The sequence below is a fragment of the Eretmochelys imbricata genome, chromosome 27 (genome assembly GCF_965152235.1).
Source record: "Eretmochelys imbricata isolate rEreImb1 chromosome 27, rEreImb1.hap1, whole genome shotgun sequence".
In the NCBI taxonomy this organism is placed as follows: Eukaryota; Metazoa; Chordata; order Testudines; family Cheloniidae; genus Eretmochelys; species Eretmochelys imbricata.
Window position 1 is genome coordinate 6,658,335 of NC_135598.1, and position 26,677 is coordinate 6,685,011.

At 40.7% G+C, this 26,677-nt stretch overlaps 2 protein-coding genes across 2 annotated transcripts in view; one reads left to right on the forward strand and one right to left on the reverse strand.

Annotated features, from left to right (window-relative positions):
• MARCHF10 (membrane associated ring-CH-type finger 10) overlaps positions 1–25,302 on the reverse strand; it is a 162,842-nt gene extending 137,540 nt beyond the window's left edge. Inside the window, exon 1 of the mRNA XM_077806002.1 lies at positions 24,892–25,302. Within this exon, the coding sequence (XP_077662128.1) occupies positions 24,892–25,302 (411 nt within the window). The remainder of the gene's footprint in view (positions 1–24,891) is intronic.
• Positions 3,784–26,677, forward strand: part of TANC2 (tetratricopeptide repeat, ankyrin repeat and coiled-coil containing 2) — a 713,500-nt gene continuing 690,606 nt past the window's right edge. The window contains exon 1 of the mRNA XM_077806150.1: positions 3,784–4,277. The gene's annotated coding sequence lies outside the window, so the exon portion shown is untranslated. The remainder of the gene's footprint in view (positions 4,278–26,677) is intronic.

Sequence of the window (26,677 nt, forward strand, 5' to 3'; positions counted from 1 at the left end):
ATTTTACTTTGAAAAGTTAGGCATTGAGTGAATTTAGGCTTTAGAATTCGGTAGGAGTTTTGTGGATTGCAGTGGAACCAAAATTGGGACTTAGATGCAGAACTGTTGGGTTATGTACCTAGATCTGGAATTTAGAGCCTATAGAGATGTCTACGGTACAGCAGCCTAACTACGCAGTACCAGCAGAAGGGGTTTTCCTGTCCTGAAGGTAATCCACTTCTCTGAGATACCGTAGTTACAGTCATGGAAGAATTCTTCCGTTGACCTCGCTGTGTCTACAGAAGGCACTGGTGTAGTCCTAAACTGCAGCCTCTCCCTGTCAGCCTGTCCCTCTAACCTTGTCCCCGATGCTGGGGGGGGGGGGGCACATAGTAGTGAAGTGGAACTGGAATGCTTGGGTCAGTCTAACTACGGTGCCCAGGATGCACAGTTTTTCATTGCTCTGAGCAGCACGGCTAGGTTGAGTGCAAACCTGCCAGTCTCTCTCTGGATCCCACTCAATGCCCTTACTGTCACCCCCGCCCCAAGTTCCAGCTCTGCAGTGGGAGCAGGAGCTGGCCTGAAGCGACAGGGCCTCCCTTTCTTATGCAATGTGTCTGTCTTGAAACATGGTTTACTTTTTTCAGAAAAAAATATGGATAGTGATATCAAGCAATTAACACCACATCTGAGAATATTTTCTTGTAGGTGGAAGTATTATTACTCCTAAACACTATAACTGCAACAGTATGCAAAGTGTGTATTTGCCATGCAAGTACACCTTATAAGGGAAAAAGGAATAATTCTGGCTAGTTATTTGCTTTTAATACATGTGGACTCCAAAGACTATAATGTGACATGACACAATTATATAGAAACAATTAAAGAACACACTTTTTTGCTGTAGAATTAGACAGAAGGATTTTTGGAAGATTTCCCTAATGTTTTTAAAAGGTGTTGATTTGGTGCTGTTTTAAATTATATTATAGTCAGTGAAAGGAAATCACCCAGTCAGGAGGCAAAATCCAGAGACTTGAATGCATGTGCACCCAATCTGATAGCTCCTTAATTCCAGAAATATGAGGAGGTAGGCTCTAATGCTACCAGCCAGAAGTTCTCATATACTGATAACAAAAACTGATGTATCTATATTTTGTTTTTAACAGTTTCAAACTAACTGGGATTGTTTTAACTATAATTACTTCTCTTTTGTGCAAATAATTCACTCAGCTCATAACTGCAGTTCACCCTGTTGCTTAATTTATTTGGTCATTAACTTTGGCACAAGGGACAGAGGTGATGTAAAGCTCTTAACCTTTCTGCAGTCAGATGGAGGCAAGTAATCTGCACCTAGAAGCTTTGACAAGACATCCCAAGAGAGTGTAGAACACTTACAATTAATTTAATTAAGGGGAACATGTTTTATGCTGGGACTAGAAAGAATGTTTTCCTGATGAATAAGATTAAACTTTTTGTGATTGATTATTTTAGAGAGTCATGGTCAGATGAAAAATCCACTAAAACTCTGTCCTTTCTTCAGTTAATATATTAGTATTATACCCTAGAGAATTTTTAAAAATCTAGTTTACTTTTCACTAGTTATGCTGCTACTTTAGTATTTGCATTTCACTCAGCTTGGCCAATAAAATAATGCAAATTAACTCTTCAGATTTCATCATATAGCCTATGCTTTGCAGCATTTTGGTTGCAATATTTTGCTAAATGTTTTAATTGGACCTTGAAAATAATGTGATAATGTTTGTATTAGGTTTGCTATAGCTTGTTTTACAAAACCTAAATGTAGGGACAGATATGACCAGTGTCCCTGTTATATTTTAAAGAATGTAAGTTATTTTTATTAAAGACTTTATCTTACTTTGAAAACATCACATTTTATTTGGTGCCTGTTATTGTATAGTTGTCTTACATAAACCAGTAGCATCCTATATATGGTAGAAGGAAGGCTCTACTTAGAGTGAGCTGTACACAGGGGTGAAAGTAAGTTAAAGGACCTACTAGTATGCCAGAGTCCTGAGCAGGGGGCGTGGCCTCAACCGGCAGGGGCAGGGCGTTAAATCCCTGGGCCCTTTAAATCACTGAGGAGCCCTGGGGACTCCTGGCTGCCACTGATACGGCGGGGCTCTGGCAGAGCTTTAAAGGGCTTGGGGCTCCGCTGTGGTAGCGGCTGCTGGAGCCCCAAGCCCTTTAAATCCCCAACGGAGCCAAACCGCCACTACCCCAGGGCTTGGGCAGCAGGGCTCAGCCGGGGAGTTAAAGGGCCCTGGGGCTCCAGCCGCTGCTACCGCCCTGGTCCTTTAAATCGCCTCCGGAGCCCTGCCGCTACTGCTACCCTGGGGCTTTGGCAGCAGGGCTCCAGAGGGAATTTAAAGGCCCGGGGCGGTAGCGGTGGCTGGAGCCCTGCGGCCCTTTAAATCCCTGCCAGAGCCCTGCCACCTCTACCCCAGGGCTAAGGGCAGCAGGGCTCCAGCGGGCATTTAAAGGGCTCAGGCAGCCACTATTGCCCCAGCCCTTTAAATCCCCTTCAGAGCTCCGCTGCCGCCGCTACCCTAGGCCTTTAAATTGCCGTCTGGGAAAGCTGGTTCCACTATGGCGCACCGGCTCTTGCTGGTATGCCGTACCGGCTTACTTTCACCTCTGGCTGTACATAATTTTTTAGCTGTTGAAATTATTGTATTTCCACTGCCTAATAGTGCCATCACTGAAAAATTCCTCCATTCATCCCTCGTTCTTTCCAAAAATCAGGGTTTAAAACGAAAAAAGCTTTAACCCATTCTGTCCTCTTGGAGGAGCTGAAGGACATATAAGCTATTGAAGCTCTATCCCCTAAAACAGAATTCACCCAAAAACTGTGTGCAGGTCCTGCTTCTATAAAATCCCTCTCCTCTGCTGGAGCCGGAATCTTTCCGCTGAGTCACATCCTTTTCTTTTGTTGGTTCAGTAGCAGCTAATTTTTGACAGTATCAGTTGCAGCTCTGACCAATGCATTGTAGAAAAAATGCACCAGATACATCCCAAATGCATTCCACAAAACAAACCCTGCACAACCAACCACCTTGCAGAAAGTATGTATTTCGTGCGTAATGCATTGCACGCACACATTTGCACAGATAAATCCTTTGCAGAGAGAAAAGAGTAAGAATGCACTATAGTAACACAGAGAAAAAGGTGGGTTTCATGATAGAGTATTCTAGAATCCCAAATTCTTCGTAAAAGAAAATCCCGAAAGTGGACCTGTCTTCAAAGACCTACCCCCTCCTTGCTGGAAAAGTTATCCTGCTGACTTGACATGAACATCATGCAACGCTACACCCACTTCAGATGAGAGGCGTGCACAGAGCAGGCTGCGAGCTCCCCTCTTGCTTAATATTGCATGCTCCCTGCTTATGTCTTCTGTGCTTCTTCAACCCAGCCCCCAACTCACTCATAGATAGAGACCTTGGTCTAATACATGCAATAATCATAGCGGTACTTAATATATAATTAATTAAAAATTAACTCCTTCCCCCTAGTTATGAATACAGAACAGAGATGGAAACCAGGTGCAAAAGCAACGCATGGAAGGGAGGTGAAGGACGACCTGTTTTGCATAACCCCGCCCTTCCTGAAGAATTACTGGTCCCTCCTGCACGCTATGCAGGGTGCCGGGGCCAGGGAGGAGCGCCGATTTGCATAGTAACGCCCCTCGTGAATAATTAACCAGACCCCGCCTGGTCCGCGCGCGGCTCACCTCCAGTGCATTACACACACACACAGAGGCTGGGAGAGCGCGTGCGCCCTCGCTCGCGTAAGGGCGAGAGAGGGAGGGAGGGAGGCGTAGCTTGAGCTTCCTTCCTCACTCCCCCCGACCCCTCCCCAAGCCGAGCGCGCGAGCCCAGAAGGGAGCCGGCGCTCGCTCTCTCGCGCGCGACTCGGGGGCGAGTTGGCTGCGCGGACGCGCGCCGGGCGGGCGCGAGGCCAGAGGCGCGAGGCGCAAAGGGGCTGCTGCTCCCTCCTTTGGGACACCGCGCGCGCGCGCTCGCCCGCCCCCTCGCGCTCTGCGGGGAGGGGATCCGGAGGAGGGAGGGTGAGCCTTGGGGTGTTTTATAATTCGGGAGGGGGGGCTGAGGTAACCGCTGCGGTGGAGCGCGAGAGCCGGTGAGGGGTAAGAACAGCCACCCTGTCCCCGGCCCGCCGCCCCAGCAGGGAAGGCTCCCGGGGGCCGTAGGGGATGTGGTGAGAGGGAGGTGCCCGGACTCGGAGAGCAGCCTCACGTCGGAGCCCGCGCTCCGCCGCCCCAGGTAAGGGCAGCGAATCCTGAGGGGGAGGCGCCGGGGCCAGGCGGGGAGGAGGGGGGTCTGTGTGTGTGTGTGGGGGGGTTAGGCGGTGTGTGTCGATGGGAGTGGGGGGGGGAAGAGGTGCGTGGGCATCGTCGGAGGCGGGAGGGGTGCGGGGACTTGGCGGCGTAGCCATTGGGGTGGGTGTGTGTCGCGATCCTCTGTGACATATCGGGCTCTGTGTGGCGACATTGTTATTGATGTGTGACTGGAAATCGCGTCAATCACCCCCTCCCCCCCACCGGGTGGGGGGGAAAGACTGTGCAGCACATGGGTGGGGGAGGAGGTTGGCGGTGCTCCCGGCGTTTTTGAGGGGGACCGGCTTAGCAGCGCAGAGAGCGGGGCAATGGCAAAGGCACGGGCTGATATGACTGAGCCTGGGTCAGTCACGCTGGGGGTGCGTTGATAACTGGGTTGAAATGGTATTGACAAGGACCGCATTGTTCGCACCTATGGGAGTGACGCTACTGGCGACCAGATCCATCAGGGAGCCCATGGGGGTGGTAAATGGTACACGCACACAGATTTGTATTAATAGGGACTGGTTCAAAAATACCTTTATAGTGTGGTACTGACAGCGAATTGATCACATGGGGGCTGGATCCCTTCTACCAAAATAAAGAGGGACTGTCAATTCCACAGATACTGCACCTCTTGTATGGAGACTGGCTCAATATGTTATGAGGACCAGTAGTACCAGTTCTGACAAATAGATGGCTACTGGATCAGTGATATCAATTTGTAATCAATAATTTGAAGCTTACATTAATAATTCGTGGTTATTTATATATTTAAGTAGTGTAGTAAGTGTTAGGCTAATAAGATTAATTTACTAAAATGGTATCAATAAGAACATTTTTTTTCAATTAAAATATCAACTAAATGTCCTTAAAACAACAGATTGAATGGGTATAAGGTTGGTCTTTAATGATATACATTTATTTTAAAGGCTGATAGGTTTAACCATAATGATACAATGAGAGAAACCTCCCCTTAAGCAAGGAGGAAAAATAAAGACAAAGGGAAAAAAGTGGCTGTCAGAAGATGGTGTATTTTATTTCCAGAGACTTTGCTGCTGCAGAGAGAATTCACATTAAAACAACATACACAAAAAAGCTGTTACTTGTGTGCTATGCAAGGAAAACAAAGGTTAAATATCTTCCTTTCCTACCCTTCCGACAGTGTGAATAAAGATAAAAAGTATGGAGCAAATTGAGAAATACAGCAGAATTTTTTTTTATTACTGATGTTCTTGGGTTGATTGTTGGAGGCTAAAATGTAAAAAGAAATGAGATATGAGACAGTTTCTATTACATGTTTGTTTTACCAGGGAAAAAGAGGGTCTAACACCCATTTCTGAGTGGAAGTTCAGGAAGAAATGTAATATGGTAATCCAGCTGTGAGGGAACTGTATGTTTGTGTCTTTTTACACAGGTAAAAATAACTAGTATAAGGAAAATGAAACAAAATATGCTGATCAAATATTTTTGATCTGGTGGAGTTCAGTAATAGGAGCTGAAATGGTTAGTTAATACTCTTTGGGAAGTGGAACATAGATATGTGTCTGTTCAGTGTATTGTAGCAAGGATGAAATTGAGTGAGGGGGAGAACAACAACATGGAAAGATGTCCATGGAATCCTGCTTGCAGCATTTCCCAGGTGGAGCCTGGAACGATGGATCTGAAGCACTAGCGTTCGGATGAAAAATGAAAGGAAAACCATAAACCTTCAAAAAAAAAAAAATCTCCTGAAGTGAAAATGTAAAGACAAGCGAATAAAGTGAGTGCATTTTGCCAAGAACATCTGTTTTTAAGAGAATTGCCAGTTATATCCACACTAGAATTTCTTACTAGAGTGACAAAAGACACCACACCACTGTGTGTGTGTGTATATAAAATGAAATGTAAGATTTATAGGCAAGTCAATTATAAAGCTGTTTTATATTGGCTGTTGTGGTTTGGAATAATCAGAATCCCAATATATGGCAAATTTTGGGCTTGTGAATGAGAGTTTCTGGAAAGAGTGGAGTGGTAATGCCTGAGTAAAGGGTCCTTGAGCTATCTTATTTGCTGTAGATAGGGTGTCTTGGGGGCTGGTGACAAGCACACTATGCAGTACTCTACTCTTTATTGCTGCTCCTAAAAGAGCCTCAGTAAATAATACTGCGTTTGCTTCCCTTACTACCAGACACCAAAGGCAACATATACACAAGAAGCTATACACACTCCCAAAACTTGTCATCCACACTCCACGTAGCGCTCAGAGGAGTGCTGTAGCCTGCTCTTCAGGGTGCAAGGAAGGTTAGAATTTTGCGTGTAAAAATTTAGATTTATTATTACTACTTTCCTGTACAATGTTCTATATATGATAGTGAAGTTGAGTTAATACAGTGCTTAGAAAATAAACTCAATACCTTTAGTGACTGCTTGGCTTTCCCTCTATAGCCATTCCTATCTGCCTTTTTGCCTTCCATATTTTGCATTTGCTACCACTAGAACTCATGACATTGTCTTTTTAAGTGATTGATGTACTGTGAACCAGGTTACAATGGATCTCATATTTCTGTAAATGAGTATTAAATACACCCAATTAGAGCCTTTTAAAGTTTCAGATTACTAGGAAATAAGTGTGTATAGCTTTTGAATAATGAGCCATACACATTACTGTGGCTAAAGGTCCATCAATATGTCCACTATAGTCAATGAAGTTTTTCTAAAGTAAGGTCTCTATTCTGCAAAAACTTACAAACATATTTAACGTTGTGTGTGCAAATACGTCCATTGAAGTCAACGCGGCTACTTGTGTGTTTAAAAGCAGTAGTTTTCCACCTGTGGTTCGTGGACCCCTGGGGGTCCGCAGACTATGCATAAGATTTCCAAAGGGGTCTGCATGTGCATTTGAAATTTTTTAGGGGTCTGAAAATGAAAAAAGGTTGGTTTTAAATTCCTCAAAGAGTGTAAGTGTTGTTTTTTCTTTTGCAAAACAGGTTTTGGGTTTAGATTTTCAGAGTAATACAGGAGGAGTTAACTGTGTGACTTTTATTAGCATCAAAGAGAGCTGCGTGGCTAAATCCATTCCCAAAAAGAAAAGGAGTACTTGTGGCACCTTAGAGACTAACAATCCATTCCTAAAGCTTTGAAAATGTGTCCTTAAGTATCACCTTAATGTGTGCGGTAACTGCCTTTCCATAACAGTGTGTATTGCTTATGCTCAGTGTGGTATCCAGAATACTCAAACTCCACAGTGTTACTGATACTATGGTTTATAACCATTATGATAAAATTTATCATTTTTCCCGAGATTGTGTCCCATCTTTTGATGTTTGTTTTTATTTGAAAAAAAGGAATGTATAAAAACTTCTTTAAAAGTGCTATTTAAAGGCCTAAGAGCAACATAGTCATGCCAGGCCAGGTGTTCAATCACTGAAGTCAGTGGGAGCAAGATTGAGCCCACAGAGCTAGGTTCTGTCTTTTGCAAATTATTAGGCTTTCATCTTGCAAACACGGAAATGCTTCAGATATGTGAGTAGACTCACGAAAGTCAGTATGTAAAATTAACTACTTATGTAAATGTTTGCAGGATTGGGGCCTTATAAAATAGGTTGTGAAGCTGTAGCATATTATGAACTTGTTAGAGCTTGTTTAAAAAGTTTATAAAATAATCACATCATATGGAGCTGTCCTAGTCTTTTTCCTTTTGTGATCTTTTAATAAAATTTGTTTTAAAATAAAATAAAATTTTGGTTTAAAAAAAAACCCCCAAAATCAACCACTTTAAATATGAAATCTACATTGGATTCATATGAAGGAAGAGGGAGAAATGAGAGGACCCAGGTGCCCATGCAGAACCCCATTGAATACAGTGGGACTCCATGTGTGTGCATTCTTACACAATGATCTGATTTCAGGATCAGATGTCTCAATTTTGTTGATTACTCCTGGGGGGTCTTCTGCACCAAAAAATTAAAAATTTTGCGCACAATATTTTAAAATTCTGCATATTTTATTTGTCAAAATAATACAAGATACTCATGCAAGATTCAATTATTTTGGTAATGTATTTCAAAATACCTGTCAGCAAGTATGTCTGTAACAATATGGACGACAAAAAAATTAGGAAATGTTTTTTGACAAATAGATTCCTTACTAGTCATATTACTGCAGAACTTTGAGTAATAATTAATTTAAACTACAATACAGAAACGTATTTCCTGCACTCTTCAGAAGCAGTTCAAAGGCTTGGGGGAATCAGGCATAATGGAGGAGCTGAGGAAAAGGGAAGTAATTGTGGTGAAGGAGCATGGGTGTGAACTTGGAGAGTTATTGCATGTGGGTTGGAGAAGTATGGAACAGTTTTTTTTTTTTTTTTTTGACTGACCCCTAGACTCTCACGTTCAGTCAGGCACATCTGCCCCTATTCCCTTGTGTCCCTGCACCCTCAATCCCATTCAGCTCCTGCCCCAGACTGTCCCCTCCACACTAGCTCTTTTGAACCCCAGTCTATGACCCTCAGCAGCCTCATGTGCCCTACATTGTCTGTCCATCTATATGCCATGCCACATCCCCTGGCCTCCTGGGCAGAGTGCTGTGAGGAACGCAGCCTCTTCTCTTCCATATCCACAGCTGGGGCTGCTTCCAACCAGGAATGGCTGCTCTCTGTTCTGGTGCCACAGCAGCTGCTGGTGGATGAAAGACATAACTGCAGCACTTTTCTGGATGAATGTATTTTCTGCAGAGAAAATTTTTTTTCTGTGTGGGACATGAACTCTGCGCATGTGCTGTAGTACAGAATTCACCCAGGCGTAATTGGCTTATAAGCCAGAGGAGAATCCAGTTTGCTCTTCTAGAGCTATATTAGACATATAATTCTAATGGAAGAACAATGCTGGTTTTACTGGGTCTTGTGACAAATTTCTGTGTGTTCAAGTGATACTATGAAGTTATTTTTTTTAAAATAAAGAAATCTTTAATTTTTAAAACCTCTTGTTTGCAATACCTTTTTAGAAGACTTATAGTTTAAAATACTTCACTAGCTACTTTGGCTTTCTATTTGGCCAGCATTTATTATTGCATGTTTCTAATGCAGCTTGAAATAAACATGTTTCTTTTTATGCTGGTAGACAAACAAACACTGAGTATAGTGCATTTTTAAAATCAAATTTTAATTTATAAATCTTTAAGAAAACAGACTTTATAGTCTTGCACTCTCCTCAATAATGGTATAAAAATAAAATAAATACCTCTAACTTAGAAGCCACTTGGTTTTTGTGCCACATTTGAGAGAGTGCATAATTTCAGTGGAATGAATATTCCACTCCTAGGAATATAGTCGACAACTATAGATTCAGCAGAATGTACTGGTTTTGTGTATGTTCTACATAAAGCAAGCCTTTGTTTAAAATCCACCACCACAGTAAGACATTTGATATTAAAAAGGATATTTTGGCTCTTGAAGAGAAAGGGATTTCCTACCAGATAGGCTATATTTTGGCCCTTAAATATTTGACAGTGCCTCCCCTCCTCCCTCTTTTTCCCTGCTACTTGTGAAAATTCAGAAGCATCGTTTTACCAAATGAGTAGCAACCACAAGCAGTGACCTGTAGGTCCTGATCTTGCCTAGATGTACGCCCCTACTTAACTTTTAAGCACATGAGTAATCCTGTTGAGTTCAGTGGGACTGCTCATGTGCATATAGTTATGTACATGCATACATCTTGGGACCTTAGTTTTGAATAGGAATGATATTGTGTGAGCTAATGGCTGGGGAATTATGTAATAGAGTAGTATACGTTCTCAAATTGATAAAAGTAATGAAAAAATATAAGATGAATCATGCTTGTTGACGTTCCAGTTATTACTATCCAGTAGTTGTCACTTATTCACTGTTTATGGGAAGGACACATTTTTGGCTGAAAGACTGTGGTTTAGAGTAGACTAGTGGTATTGTGGTGTCAGGGCTGAAGTTAAAATTGACAGTCAATGTTGAATTGAAAGGGTGTTTTATAGTACAATCCTTTATTCATAATTTCTAAGATTGGGAGTAATTTGTTACACACTGCTATTCTGTTCATATTTAATAAGGAATAATTAGATAAAATGGCATAAATCTGAAACTAGGGTCCAATCCTGGAAGCTCTGGTTTATGTGAATAATCTTTATTTTGCACCACAAGTAGTCCCATTCTTGTAAACTAATTTCACATCAACTATCAAAGAACCATTTGATTAGGATTTTTGATTACACTATGTTGGGCCATATTAGAGCTACTACATTAGCTCTTTCTGTTGATGCCAGTTTATAACTGTAAGAGCAAATAATGTGTATCTTCTCTTTGAATTGTCCTCCAAGCGAGTGGAAGGGTGGAGGCAAACTTCCTTCCTACTTCATCTTCAAGTTCTGTAGGGCTGAAAGGAGGAATAGTAGTGACATCCTAAATCTGTGTTCTCTTCCCCCCCCTCAGCCCCCCCCAGTGGAAGACAAATTTATGAAAACTCTATGAAGTGAACTTAATGGAGTATTTCTTCCTCCCAGATTTCTGTGAAAGGGGGTAGTATGGTCCTCAGTCATTAGTGAAAATTAGTGAGTTTCTATTGTAGCGCTTCTGCAACTTCAGCATTGCTGTGAAGTTTTTATGTTGAGGTATATAGCTTACTCAAAGCATTCCGGTGAATGGTTGGTCAAAAGAATCTGCCATATTTATCCACAGAAGAAGAGAGGCCCAGGCTTCTGCTGCAGTGTGGGTGAGCTGCATAGATACTGCAGCCTGGAGAGGTTTAGGGACCTGGAATAAGACAAGCCAAGACAAAAGGAGTTGTTTTCTCCAATAGCTCAGTGCAGGATCACAGAAAAAATCCTTGTGGAATTTCAAGGACAAAAAATGTTGTTTTTAAAAACTGAACTTCGGTATATTGTGAGAGGGATGCTTCAGACCGCAGAAACTGCTTGTACACAGCCGGGTTAATTGCAGTGAAAGAAGCGCAGAGACAATGGTAAGTTAAAAATCACAGCTGGTCCTCCCCCCCCCACCTTCAAATTGTGGAACAACTTGAGCTTGGGCTGCCAGTTCAATGTTTTCAGGCAGCTTTTTACACTATTGAGTGATGTCAGAGTGTTGTAGTTACAGGGCTGGCATTATAACGTTCTTATTTTTAACAAACAAGAATGCCTGAGCAAAAATGTGTACCTTTCCAGGAAACATTCACTTTTAAATTCTTTTTTTACTGTTTGCATTTCCCAGTCTCTATTTTCAAGTCCACATGGGGGGTGGATGCAGGGACACAAAGGTGCTGGTATACATCTGCCATTGGTGGATACATGCTGCTACCCAGGGCTTGTAATAACTTTTGCACTGGTTCATAGAATAGAAGTCCTTTCCACTCCTATATTAATAAACATTAAATTGGAGCCAGAAGCTTACCAGACTCTGGGGCAGCTTCAGCCTTTTCTGTTTCTGCTGCTATTTCCACAGTGAGCCATTCCTCAGGGGTGGCATCCAAAAGCTCCTCTGAGTACAGCCTCCGGACATGCTGCAATTGCTCCTGCAGCAAAACCTTCTCTGCAACCAGAGTCATAGAATCATCATCATGCCAAACCAGCTTGATTTCCTTCTTTGACAGGGTAACTGATCTGGTGGATGGGGGAATGCGGTGGACATAATATGTCTGAACTTCACCAATGCTTTTGACACAGTCCCACATGACATTCTAGAGAAATGCGGGCTCGACAGAACTACCATTAAGTGAATACACAGTTGGTTAAACAACTGCAAACAAAGAGCAATCCAACATCATTCCATTAATTGTTAGAGGGAGTTCTCAAGGGGTTCCACAAGGATCTGTTCTCAGTGTGGTGGTGTTTAACATAGAATCATAGAACTGGAAGGGACCTTGAGAGGTCATCTAGCCCACTCCCCTGCACTTTTGTCAGGACTAATTATCTAGACTATTCCTGACAGGTGTTTGTTTAATCTGCTCTTAAAGTCTCCAGTGATGGAGATTCAACAACCTCTGTAGGCAATTTATTCCAGTGCTTAACCACCCTGGTTTTTCCTAATGTCCAACCTAAACCTCCCTTGCTGCAATTTAAACCCATTGCTTCTTGTCCTATCCTCAGAGGTTAAGAAAAACAATTTTTCTTCCTCCTCCTTGTAACAACCTTTTACATACTTGAAAACTGTTATCATGTCCCCTCTCAGTCTTCTTGTTTACAGACTAAACAAACTCAATTTTTTTCAGTCTTCCCTCATAGATCATGTTTTCTAGATCTTTAATCATTTTTGTTGCTCTTTTCTGGACTCTCTCCAATTTGTCCACATCCTTCCTGAAATGTGGCACCCAGAACTGGATACAGTACTCCAGTTGAGGCCTAATCAGTGCAGAGTAGAGCAGAAGAATTACTTCTTGTGCTTGCTTACAACACTCCTGCTAATACATCCCAGAATATTAGCTTTTTTTGCAACAGCATTATACTATTGACTCATATTTTGCTCGTGGTCCATTATGACCCCCAGATCCCTTTTTGCAGTACTCCTTCCTAGGCAGTCATTTCCCATTTTGTATGTGTGCAGCTGATTAATCCTTCCTAAGTGGAGTACTTTGCATTTGCCCTTATTGAATTTCATCCTATTTACTTCAGACCATTTCTCCAGTTTATCCAGATCATTTTGAATTTTAATCCTATCCTCCAAAGCACTTGCAACCCCTTCCAGCTTGGTTTCGTCTGCAAACTTTATAAGTGTGCTGTTATCTAAATCATTGATGAAGATATTGAACAGAACCGGACCCAGAACTGATCCCTGCGGGACCCACTCGTTATGCCCTTCCACCATGACTGAACCACCGATAACTACTCTGGGAACGGTTTTCCAACCAGTTTTGCATCCACCTTATAGTAGCTCCATCTAGGTTGAATTTCCCTAGTTTGTTTATGTGAACGTCATGTGAGACAGTATCAAAAGCGTTACTAAAGTCAAGATATACCACATCTACCGCTTCCCCCCATCCGCAGTCTTGTTACTGTGTCAAAGAAAGCTATCTGCTTCATTTGACAAGATTTGTTTTTTACAAATCCATGCTGACTGTGACTTATCACCTTATTATCTTCTATATGCTTGAAAATTGACTGCTTAATTATTTGTGCCATTATCTTTCCGGGTACAGAAGTTAAGCTGACTGGTCTGTAATTCCCTGGGTTGTCTTTATTTCTCTTTTTATATATGGGCACTATATTTGCCCCCTTCCAGTCTTCTCGAATCTCTCCCATCTTCCATGATTTCTCAAAGATAGTTGCTAATGGCTCAGTCAGCTCCTTGAGTATTCTAGGATGCATTTCATCAGGCCCTGGTGACTTGAAAACATGTAACTTGTCCAAGTTTGGTCACCTCCCCCCTATGAACCTAGTTTAAAGCCCTCCTCACTAGGTTAGCCAGTCTTTGTCCAAATATGCTCTTCCCTTTCCTTGATAGGTGGACGCCATCTCTGCTTAGCAGTCCTTCTTCCTGGAACAGCATCCTGTGGTCAATGAAGCCGAAGCCCTCCTGGCGATACCATCGTCTCAGCCAGGCATTCACCTCCAGGAATTAAATGACCTGGATGTAGATATAGAGAGCATGCTTATCAAGTTTGCAGATGACACAAAGCTGGGGGGAGAGGGGGGAGGTGTTGCCAATACTTTGGAGGGTAGAGCTAAAATTCAGAGGGATCTTGATAAATTATAGAACTGGGCTTCAGACAACTAAATGAAATTCAGCAAAGACAACAGTAAGGTGCCACACTTAGGGAAGAAAAACCAAATGTACAATGCAGAATGGGGGAAAACTGGCTTGGAAGGAGCACTGCTGAGAAGGATCTGAGAGTTGTGGTAGATCACAACCTTAATATGAGTCAGCAATGCGATGATGTTGCAAAAAAAAGCAAATGCAGTTTTAGGTTGCATTAACATAGGCATATCATGCAAGTCATGGGAGGTGACAGTACTGCTCTACTTGGCGCTAGTTAGGCCTCAGCTGGAGCACTGTGTCCTAGTTTGATTACCAATGTATAGAAAGGATGTAGAAAAACTGGAAAGGATCCAGAGGCAAGAACAAAGATGATCAAAGGGATGGAATACAAGCCATATGAGCAAAGGCTGAAGGAAATGGGAATGTTTAGTTTGGAAAAGAGGAAAGTAAGGTGGGATATGATAGTGGTCTCCAGATACTTGAAAGGCTGCCATAGAAAAGATGGAGAAAAGATGTTCTCTTTTGCCACAGGGGGCAGGACAAGAAGCAGTGAGTTCAAACTACAGCATAGCTGATTTAGAATAAATCTCAGGGAAAACTTCCTAACTGTAAGAACAGTAGGACAGTGGAACATAGGTAGTTGTGGAAGTTTCTTCATTGGAGGTTTTCAAAAGGAGGCTGGATAGCTATCTATCTTTGATGGTTTAGACACAACAGATCCTGCATCTTGGCTGGGGGTTAGACTGGGTGACCCTTGTGGTTCCTTCTAACCTTATGATTCTGTGAAAAATGAACAGCTGCCATATGAGGAGAGATTCAAAAGACTGGGACTCTTCAACTTGGAAAAGAGACGACTAGGGGGATATGATAGAGGTCTATAAAATCATGACAGGTGTGGAGAAAGTGAATAAGGATGTGTTATTTACCCCTTCACATAACCCAAGAATCGGGGTCACCTCTTGAAATTAATAAGCAGCACATTTAAAATGAACAAAAAGAAGTACTACTTCACACAATGCCTCGTCTGCCTGTGGAACTTCTTGTCAGAGGATGTTGTGTAATGTACGGAATCATATGGCACATGCAGTTATGCTATGCATGTTTTTACAACTGTGTAATTCTGCTTAAGAATTTGTAGTGCATTTTTCAAAGAGCAGTATAGTCTAATGTTCATATTTCTAATTTATCAAATTGGGTCTACTTTTTTGTTAATTTTTGTTAATATCTTTCATTTAGAATATTCTTATGATTAGAGGGGAATATTGATATTAGAAAATTGGGAGGCCCTCTCTCCATAGTTCTGATTTAATAGGGTATACATTTATTTTATTTTTTTCTCCTGTTCAATGAGGCAGACATGCCCCCTCCTATTGTAAGTGTTTCATTAAGATGTCAGAATCTACCATCTTAGCTTTCAAAACACGATCTGGTTTGAGAAACCCAGCTTCAAATAGTTAGTAGTCTAAGGGTATGTCTACATTAAAAATGCTACTGCCACAGCGCTATAGTGTAGACATTTAGTAGGTATTCCTCCATTGCTGTAGTTAATCCACCTCTGCAAGAGGGGTTAGATATTAGAAGAATTCTTCTGTCAACCTAGCAGTGTCCACAGCGGGGTTTAGGTTGGCTTAATTACGTTGCATAGGGTGTGAAATTTTTCTCAGCCCTGAGCAATGTAGTTAAGATGACATAACTTTGTGCTGTAGACCAGCTCTGAGATATGTAGTTTCACAGTTGGAGTACTAGAGAGTGGTTGAAATCTGCATAAGCAGTTTCTCCTTGGTAACAACATTTAGCTAATCTTTGGTCTTTCGTTGCGGCATCTCTGGAGCTTTTTTGTCTTCAGGAGTGGGAATTTATTAGAAGTGGTGCCCTTAGAGTAGGAAAAATTATATGGCTGTAATTTTTGTTCTTTGAAGGTTTAAGTTTTTATAGAGTCACACTTGCCCAGCCACCTCCTCTGCAGAGATGGGGATAAATGTTTGCATTTGTTAATGCGATGTATCTTGTGGTTGCGAGGAAAAAGAACATGCCATGCTGACAGCAGTTAGTGGAGGTAGAATATACCATCTGCCCATGTGTGGGTAGTAACTGCCTCCAAAACTCTAATGATGTAGGAATTCTTATCAGTTGTATGGTGGGATCACAGGCCAAACAATGAGGATCTGTTACAGTATACAATTTCAGAGAACAATAACCCAGGTAAGTAGTTTTCTCAACTCTTGAATATTTTTAGAAACACCAGGACATATGGTTAATAATCTGTAAAATAAATGACATTTTAAAGTGAATGTGAGTGAAAGACTGGAGGATAAATGAAGCCAGTTTTCACTTATCCAGGATGCCTGCTGGAATTGTTCCTAGACTATTTTATGAAGTTTAGCAATAGCTTTCTGATACAAATCTCAGCTACTTTATTTACAACATCGAAATTGAGGAAGTATTTCAAGGAAAACAAAAGTGGTTATTTCTACTTACATTTGGAAAGATATTTAAATATATATAACTGTCCTAAATTCTAGAGACGATTCTATCTTAGTTAACAAGAAGTTTGTTCATTAAGGGCTCAGTTGTGACACTATAATTTAAATCCAAGCAAGGGGCAGCTCACTATTACAAGTTACAGTCTCCTTCATGGTTTCCCATGACTCCAGGAAGGGCATATGCTGTAATAGGTTTATACCTCAGTTCAGGGTACACTTACCAATGCATTGGCATAGCCAAGGATCCTTCACTCCCCACCTATCTACCTGAATGTGAGGAGGAACATAGTAGCCCTGTGAAGCCTGGAAGCGTCTTCCCCCACATCCACTGTATACTTGTACATTGTGTAGGATGGGCCACAATATGTCCCTAAATAAGGATTATTAAAATTATACTATCAACTTAAACTCAAAGTAAAAATGGAAAATTGGATGTTAAAAAATTCACAAATGGGCAAGAGGAACTCCAGGGCAATTATAGAGCTTGATATTACTTGAAATGTGAACAGTTTTAAAAATGAGTTAAAAATAATGTCAGCACTATACCTGCCCTGTAGTCCCCCTTGCCAATTTTATTTTTTTTTTTGTTGCAGTCACATTTTCTGTTTTTATTTAAATAGGTTAAAAATAACAGATGGGAAGTATGAACTTCTGCCTCTTGCTGCCTGTTACCAATCTTTGCATTATGTAATCATCTTTTACAGTTTAAATAATATTTTCCCTCCACTGTTTCTATGTGAAGGAACTATAAAATGGAACAGTCTCCAAAGTGCTGTTAAATGCACAAAGCAAACAAACTGAAAAAAAAAACAGAGAACTGGTTTTGTTTCTCCAACTTTTCAGTCACAGGAATATTAGGTGTTACTTGTAACAAAAGGAGGTAAACAGAATTTCAGACAAAAGTTTCATTATTTAATTAAATTGACAGTGCCCTTTTAAAAACTTTTATCAATTTTTTAGTGCTGGTGTCCTTCAGAGAGAACTTTCATCTTTTTTGATTCTTCCCAGTAAGGATGTCTGATCTTGTATAATTTGAGACTCAAGGTGCAAAGTACCAAGCTTGATCTTTCTTTGGCAGTGTATATGCAATCAGTAGATTACCAGACTGACCATCTCTTTCAGTTACTTCAAAAACACACAAAAAATTAACAACAACAAAAAAAGTAAATGTTGACTTCCTAGGTTGGCATTGGCAATAATCTTGTTTAATTAAAATAGCCTTTACTTTCCTGAATTTCTTGAACACTGTTTTGTTTTCTCATTAGTAACATTTAAAAAGAGAATGTAGCTGTAGAACTGAAAGTACATAGATGGTGTATTGTAAGAATTTGACAGCAAGCAGGGACTAGAAAGTATTTCTGTATATATGATGAATGTTTTGTTTAGAGAATGAATGCTTTTGAATAGCTAACTTTAAAATATTGTTCATAATGAACATTTGAAAGAAGATGGGGGTCTTGTGTTGAAATATAAGCATCTACTAATTATTTACTGTAAAGATTATTGTGAACAGAGGGGAACAATTGTAACAGTTGTATGATTTTGCTGCATACACACTTGGATGCTCCTCCAGGACTCGTTGAGAAAATTTATATGTATGACACTCAAGGTGCATTAAGATAGTCAGTCAGATTTAGTGTTCTGCTCTTTTGCGACTATAATTAGAATGAAAAGCTCTAAGGACTCCATGCCCGTTCTCACTTCTGCTGTAAACTAAAGACCTGATCCTGGAAATGCTTATGCACTTGCTTAACAGATAGCAACTAACAGCAGAGTTTCTATGGGACTTTGTAGGTGTGAATTTGAGGGTAAGTTTTATCCTTTCTTTTTCCCTAGGAGTAGAAACTAGGGGGAGAAGATGACGACTATGGAGGGAGTGCTAGAAGTGACCCGAACAAGAGTAGATGAAGATGGTCTGATTCGAAAGTTGCAAAATTGTTAATAGAATATCTAAAAGTTGTTGCTTTCAAGATTTTTTTTTCTAGTTTCACTTTTTTGAAATATCTCTAGCAGAGAAGAAATGATGCAGATAGTTGATATTCCTAGATATATTACTAATGAAACTGAGTTTCCAGGAATACCCTTTTAAAGTAAGTCTTCGACATAAGTTTGATAAAAATTTACTTTTAGCTCAACTGCAATTATGTGTACCATTTTCAAGATGATGGATTGATTTATGTCTGATTATATTTAATGTTTTAATTTGCTGTAGTATTATACTTCATTTTTCTTTCTGACAACTCATCTTCCCTCCCTTCCATTGCCCCCAGTCTTGCTGTGTTCCAAGGAACCCCTATCCCAGACTCACTGTTCCTCCCACTGCCGTTAGCCCTCTAAGCACCCAGTTCCTCAGAGCTCCTGCTCCTCAACACATTCCCTTGCCCTCACTGCTCAGCCCTTCTGTGACCACAACTCTCCACAGCATATGCTCTCCAGATTCGTTTCTTCAGACTGCTTCCCTTCCCCACCCAGTCTCCTCACTCACAGCTTGCCCTGTGGCTTCTCCCATCCCTTCCCTTACAAAAACTTAATGGTGACTTCAGACCCTGTTGTATCAGCAGATCGGCACATCTGACTCTCTTAATGTCTGTGAATTTGGGAAGTTATTCTTCCTTAACATTGCTAAGATCACTGTTAAAGTTTTGCTCGAGTGTGTTTGAAGTTGGGGTGCAAATTACTTTTTCACGTCTGTTAGAGGTGTAAGTGAAATCCTTATGGAGTGTTTGAGTGTATCGATTATGTTTATAGGCAATGTGAAAATGACAAGGAATACAGGAAATTTTCCTTTTTGTTTTTTAAAGTTTAAGGGGTTTTTGGAAGGGAGGGGAGGGTGTTTTGATGCAACCTTAATTGCCACGACACAAAATCCTTTTTTGTTTTTAACAATCATCTTGTCTGACTTCCTGCATTACACAGGCCATGGAATTTCACTGAGTAATTCCTACCTCAAGTTCATGTTCGCTTAACTTGCCATTTAAAATGGTTCCTAGTTCATCATTGTACACAGATCCTATCTTTCCTGTAAATTTTCATGTAATGGCAAATTATGCATATTTTATATCATTGAAGCTGTAAGATAATGAATGTTAAGGGCTATTATGAAGAGGATGATGATCAGTTGTTCTCCATGTCCACTGAAGGTAAAATGAGAAGTAATTTTCTTAATCTGCAGCAAAGGAGATTAGGTTAAATATTAGGAAAAGATATAAAGATAGCTAAATACTGGAACAGGTTACCAAGGGTGGTTATGGAATCCCTGTCATCGGCAGTTTTTAAGAACAGGTTAGACACACATCTGTCACGATGGCATTAAGTATACGTGGTCATGCTTCATTGCAGGGGGGACAGATTAGACGACCCTTTGAGGTCCCTTTCAGCTGTACATTTCTATGGACTCTGTGATTCTACAGGTTACACAGTCAACTGTGCTTTGAGAAACTGTTAGCTCCTTTCTTAGGAGTTATGGAAAGCTGTGGTCAAATGATCTTTTTTCCTTGGAGCACACTAGTTTTTTTTTTTTTTTTTCTTTTTTATAGTGAATTCCTAAATTTTAAGCATGTTCACCCACTTGTTGGTGACTGCTTTTGTTAATCTCTTGTTTTCCACTGCTGGATGAAAACTGTTTTGTCCCCTAACGAATTACTGTACTTTTTCTTTGATCTAATTTGTCTTGCCAAGTGGCTTTCTAGGTCTAATAGACAACGTAGCTTGTGTAGCTTTTCATGTGTTCTGGAACTTGAAGAATTTGATGACCAGAGGGTTGCATAAAGCTATTGCAGAACCAGTTGATTGCCCTGGGAGTCCTAAATTGGGGATCACTATGGTAGTAGTGGTAGGGTTTATAATATGGAGGGGAAGTGACAGTTGACAAAATCTGCATTACTTTACCTGGGGAAGTCTTGTAAGCTTGGAATGAGGAGGAATACAATGCCATTGACAGTTATACCCTTCTACCCTGTTTTCTACCCTTTTTCACGCTGTGAAGCCAAATACATATTAGGGCAGAGAGTAATACTGTGGACATGGTACTCCTCCTTTCCATGCCTCTCCTCCTATTTGGCAGTATAGGGCTTTGATATTTTCCAGCCACAATGCCAGATATGAGAGTATAGATCTTAATCAGCCTGATATATATTATGCTCTGGGCATAAAATTCATGATTTAATATGGAAGACTTCATTTTAATTGCAATGGAGAAAATTCAAAAATATTGTTGCGACAGAATATTTGCATTGTGACTATTGCTTTAAGATACTGCATCATAATGCAATTACATAATGCATAATTACAGTTGTTAACCTTTCTAAATGGCTTCAGTTTTCTGAATGTTTCTTTATATTCTGACACCAGACATTTGAATATGAAACAATTTACAACTATAAACTAAAAGATTAATTCACTTTTGACTTTTCTCTTTGGTCTAATATTTTACAACTTAATGTAGGAACATTTGCTTATGAAAAATGCTATATAAGTGCTGAGTTGATAAGATTTAATAGTGATTAAATTATTAACTTTAGTAATCCAAAGGGACTTCACATATTTTATTAATAAAAAAAACCAAAGGAAATCAAATTGTGGAGCTATACCTGACTTCTTAAATACACTAGGATGAATAAATGCAAGACCAAATCTACTAGGGAGGTGGTAGAATCTCCTTCCTTAGAAGTTTTTAAGGTTAGGCTTGACAAAGCCCTGGCTGGGATGATTCAATTGGGGATTGGTCCTGCTTTGAGCAGGGGGTTGGACTAGATGACCTCCTGAGGTCCCTTCCAACCCTGATATTCTATGATTCTATGATACTTGGTATGTGGGATGACAGGTATGGATGAAGTAGACCCAGCACTGGCTTTCAGACTGAGATGGCCCTCAGTATGTGAAAGTAATGCTGTATTTAAAATAGCCTTTCATAAAGCCTTGTTCAGGGCAAAATAACTCCATTTTGTATTTCAGTTAGCCAGTCATCTAAACTTGAGCAGATAAAATTCTTTTACATTTCTCTGTTATACGGCCATAGTTTGATGTCTGTAACATAACCACACAACAGTTATGACCATCTGGACTTGTTTCAAATAATTCAAACAGCTGTCCAAGCCTAGCTGCCCCTCTGACTAAACCTTGCTTCTTAGTCACAATGGCAATTCTGTGACACCACACTTTTGTCCATGGCAAAAGCTGGTGGACTATAAGGCTAGATCGTTGGGCTCAATGACTCCGTGTCTAGTTGGCAGCCGGTATCAAGCGGAGTGCCCCAAGGGTCGGTTCTGGGGCTGATTTTGTTCAATATCTTCATTAATGATCTGGAGGATGGCATGGATTGCACCGTCAGCAAGTTTGCAGATGGGAGGAGAGGTAGATACGCTGGAGGGTAGGTATAGGATACAGAGAGCCCTAGACAAATTGGAGGGTTGGGCCAAAAAAAATCTGATGAAGATCAACAAGGACAAGTGCAGAGTCCTGCAATTAGGACGGAAGAATCCCATGCACTGCTACAGACTAGGGACCGAATGGCTCGGCAGCAGTTCTGCAAAAAAGGACCTAGGGGTTACAGAGGACGAGAAGCTGGATATGAGTCAACAGTCTGCCCTTGTTGCCAAAAAGGCTAACGGCATTTTGGGCTGTATAAATAGGGGCATTGCCAGCAGATCGAGGGACTTGATCGTTCCCCTCTATTCGACATTGGTGAGGCCTCATCTAGAGTACTGTGTCCAGTTTTGGGCCCCAAACTACAAGAAGGATGTGAAAAAATTGGAAAGCGTCCAGCGGAGGGCAACAAAAATGATTAGGGTACTGGAACACATGACTTATGAGGAGAGGCTGAGGGAACTGGGATTATTTAGTCTGCAGAAGAGAAGAATGAGGGGGGATTTAATAGCTGCTTTCAACTACCTGAAAGGGGGTTCCAAAGAGGATGGCTCTAGACTGTTCTCAGTGGTAGCAGATGACAGAACAAGGAGTAATGGTCTCAGGTTGCAGTGGGGGAGGTTTAGGTTGGATATTAGGAAAAACTTTTTGATTAGGTGAAGCACTGGAATGCGTTACCTAGGGAGGTGGTGGAATCTCCTTCCTTTGAGGTTTTTAAGGTCAGGCTTGACAAAGCCCTGGCTGGGATGATTTAGTTGGGGATTGGTCCTGCTTTGAGCAGGGGGTTGGACTAGATGACCTCCTGAGGTCCCTTCCAACCCTGATATTCTGTGATTCTGTGTTATGGATAGGGTTTGGTTCTTTTGACGTTCTGATTTGAAGATCCTCTACGACTGCCAATATTATGCAGTTGAAATCCCACATGTTTGATATGTGCTTTCATAGAATCATAGAATATCAGGGTTGGAAGGGACCTCAGGAGGTCATCTAGTCCAACCCCCTGCTCAAAGCAGGACCAATCCCCAATTTTTGCCCCAGATCTCTAAATGGCCCCCTCAAGGATTGAACTCACAACCCTGGGTTTAGCAGGCCAATGCTCAAACCACTGAGCTATCCCTCCCCCAGTTGCTTTGTACAACTGTTTTCTCCAAGTAATAAAGTCTGAGTTTACTCTTCAACGTCATGTGCCTGTTGACATCTGATATTGGACTTCTTGCATCTGAAACCCTTCTACTAATAGACAATTATTTAATTTCTGCTAAAACCCAAATGGGAAATAAGGATAAATATTTTGTAAAATTATATTTACTGTCCTCTTCTCTAAAATAAGAAATGATTTAAAGTAGTAATCTCTAATTTATGTATTTGATCTATTTTCCTGAACTAAAGATTTGGTATTTTCACTTGGTTGAATTTTAAGGCTGTCAAGCGATTAAAAAAAGAATAATTGCAATTAATCATGCTGTTAAACAATAATAGAATACCATTTATTTAAATATTTTTGGATGTTTTCTACATTTTCAGATATATTGATTTTAATTACAACACCATACAAAGTATACAGTGCTCTCTTTATATTTAGTTTTATTACAAACATTTGCACTGTAATAAACAAAAGAAATAGTATTTTTAATCACCTAATACAAATACTGTAATGCATTCTCTTTATCATGAAAGTTGAACTTACAAATGTAGAGTTATGTACAAAAAATAACTGCATTCAAAAATAAAACAATGGAAAACTTTAGAATGTATGTGTCCACTCAGTCCTATTTCTGATTCAGCCAATTGCTCAGATGGACAAACAAGTTTATTTACATTTGCAGGAGATGGATTCCGCCTGCTTCTTGTTTACAGTGTCACCTGAAAGTGAGAACAGGCGTTCGCGTGGCACTGTTGTAACCGGCGTCACAAGATATTTATGTCCCAGATATGCTAAAGATTGATATGTCCCTTCATGCTTGAGTCACCATTCCTGAGGACGTGTCCATGCTGATGATGGGTTTTGCTCGATAACAGTCCAAAGCAGTGCGGACCGACATATGTTCATTTTCATCATCTGAGTCAGATGCCACCAGCAGAAGGCTTATTTTCCTTTTTGGTGGTTCGGGTTCTGTAGTTTCCGCATTGCAGTGTTGCTCTTTTAAGACTTCTGAAAGCGTGCTCCACACCTCATCCCTCTCAGATTTTGGAAGGCACTTCAGATTCTTAAACCTTGGGTCGAGTGCTGTAGCTGGCTTTAGAAATCTCACATTGGTACCTTCTTTGCGTTTGTCAAATCTGCGGTGAAGGTGTTCTTAAAATGAACAACATGTGCTGGGTCATCATCTAAAACTGCTATAATGCAGTGATTCTCAAACTTTAACAACCTGCAAACCCCTTTCATGAAAATATCAAATCTTGCGAACCCCGTCCTAAAAATAAATAAATCCAGGGATTTTCTCCCTTACCTGAGCATAAATTATAGAAGCAGTGATCTTGGAAATAATTTGGTTTTTTTATGACACGCTTATTACACGCTATTTAGCAATACATCATTAATTTTATTACATTATGAAAATGGCAATAATCTTCCAAGATTTCACTTTTGTAGCTCATATCACTTCAATTAAGCCTCCTATATGTTTCATCAAGGAGTACCAGACGTGAAACAGCATGAAGATATTTAAGAAGCCAACTCAAATAAAGAATTCCTCTCACAAGCATTCGGGTCTTGAGCAGTCCAGGCAAACAACACATGACTACAACAAAGCTTAAACTTGTTCTTCATTATAATTTTAAAAACAACACTAGCAGCCTATTTAATTTTAGAAAGCAAAAAATATCCACCTCCCTTTCCATTTCTCATAAGGAGTCTTCAGGTTTAAACCTCCTGGGTGTGATGGATGCACTTTCTTTGATCTGCATAGCTCTTGGAAGTCTGGAACCATTGGAGAAAGATAAAATATCAGGTCTGGTTCAGCATTGAGTCTGCTTCTGTATTTGGTTTTCAGATATGCATATGAGGAAAATACTTTCTCACATAAGTATGGTGAAAATGGTAACAAAACTATAGTAGCTTTTTCTGCCAGCAGGGGGTACTCGTTTCTTAAACTCAGCCAAAAGTTGATCAGTGATAGACTTCTGAAACTCCTTTTCAGTTCGTAATCACAGGAGATCTCAATCAATTTCTCTTTTTCCTCAGTGCTCAATATCTGCATTGAGAAGGTGGTATCATCAAAGGGGTTGCGAATTGAGTCATTATTGCTTGACATAGCTGGAAAGTATTGCCTGAATGTTGTACAAAGTCCTTTTAGGTGTGCAGTTATATTGGTTTTAGTGTACTGATCCAACCGAAATTTATGTTCTGCCAGGAAGTCATGGTCATGGGGTTCGGGCTGCCGGTCCCCAAGCTTGGGGTCCCTGGGGATGGTTCTGTCCGCCATTACAGAACTTTTTCTGAGAACCCCCTGATAAATTTTGCGAACCCCCAAGGGTTCATGAACCCCAGTTTGGGAACCACTGCTATAAAGTGAAGTATATGGCAAAATGCGGGTAAAACAGAGCAGTAGACATACAGTTCTCCTTCAAGGAGTTCAGTCAGAAATTTAATTAATGCATTATTTTTTTAATGGGGGTCAACAGCATGGAAGCATGTCCTGTGGAATAGTGGCTGAATTATGAAGGGGTATATGAATGTTTAGCATATCTGGCATATAAATACCTTGCAATGCTGGCTACAAAATTGCCACGCGAATGCCTGTTCTCACTTTCAGATGACATTGTAAATAAGCAGGCAGCATTATCTCCTGTAAATGTAAACAAACTCTTTTGTCTTTAGCGATTGGTTGAGTAAGAATTAGCATTGAGTGGACTTACAGGGTCTAAAGTTTTATATTGTTTTGTTTTGGAGTGTAGTTATATAACAAAAAAAAATCTGTATTTGTAAATTGCACTTCCATGATAGAGATTGCACTGCAGTACTTGTATGAGGTGAATTGAAAAATACTATTTCTTTATCATTTTTACAATGCAAATATTTGTAATAAAAAATAATATAAAGCGAGCACTGTACACTTTGTATTCTATCACTAATAATTTTTTGAGTTAATTGCATGAGTTAACGGCAATTTAATTGAAAGCCCTAATTTTAAATAAAGGAGACAAAGCAATATCTTCTGGAACAGACCATGAGGCCTACTTTGGCATTGGCACTAGTGCCAGATCGTCCATGCTCTGTCAACTGCTATTACACTGGAGACTTTGGGCAGGCCCTTGGACTCCAACTTCTTGAAGGAGAGGTTGATCTTCCTTGCCTGCTGTTCCTTGCACAAGGAGCTGTAAAACTGTTAGGATCCACTTGAACTTCAAGAGAGGCTTGTCTTCCACCTCAGAGAGGTCGGAGCAATACCGAGGTTCACTAGGTACCCAGGGTAGAGCTGGGCTGTTGGCCTGGGTCTCCTGATACTGAAGCAAGAGGCCCCTTGTATAGTACTGTTGACTCCGAATCTGATCTCGTGGCAGCTTTCGAGTTCAGTACCAAAGGACGCTGTTTGTACCTGCTTTCCACCACTCTTACAGTTGTCCAGTCTGACTTTGTCACAACAGACCTATAAGAGCAGGTCTTTCACTACCTATCTGTCCCTAGTTCACCATTGACGTGGGAGCACATAGGGTTGTTAATGGCTTCAGCTCTTTCAGGGCCCTCAATCTCTTCAGCTCTAGGGGAGAGAGTGTTGCCAGCACTGCCATCAATACCAGATAAGGGAGAGTCTGACTGCCTTATCTGCACTGTTCAGTGCTGGGGTACACTTTTCATCA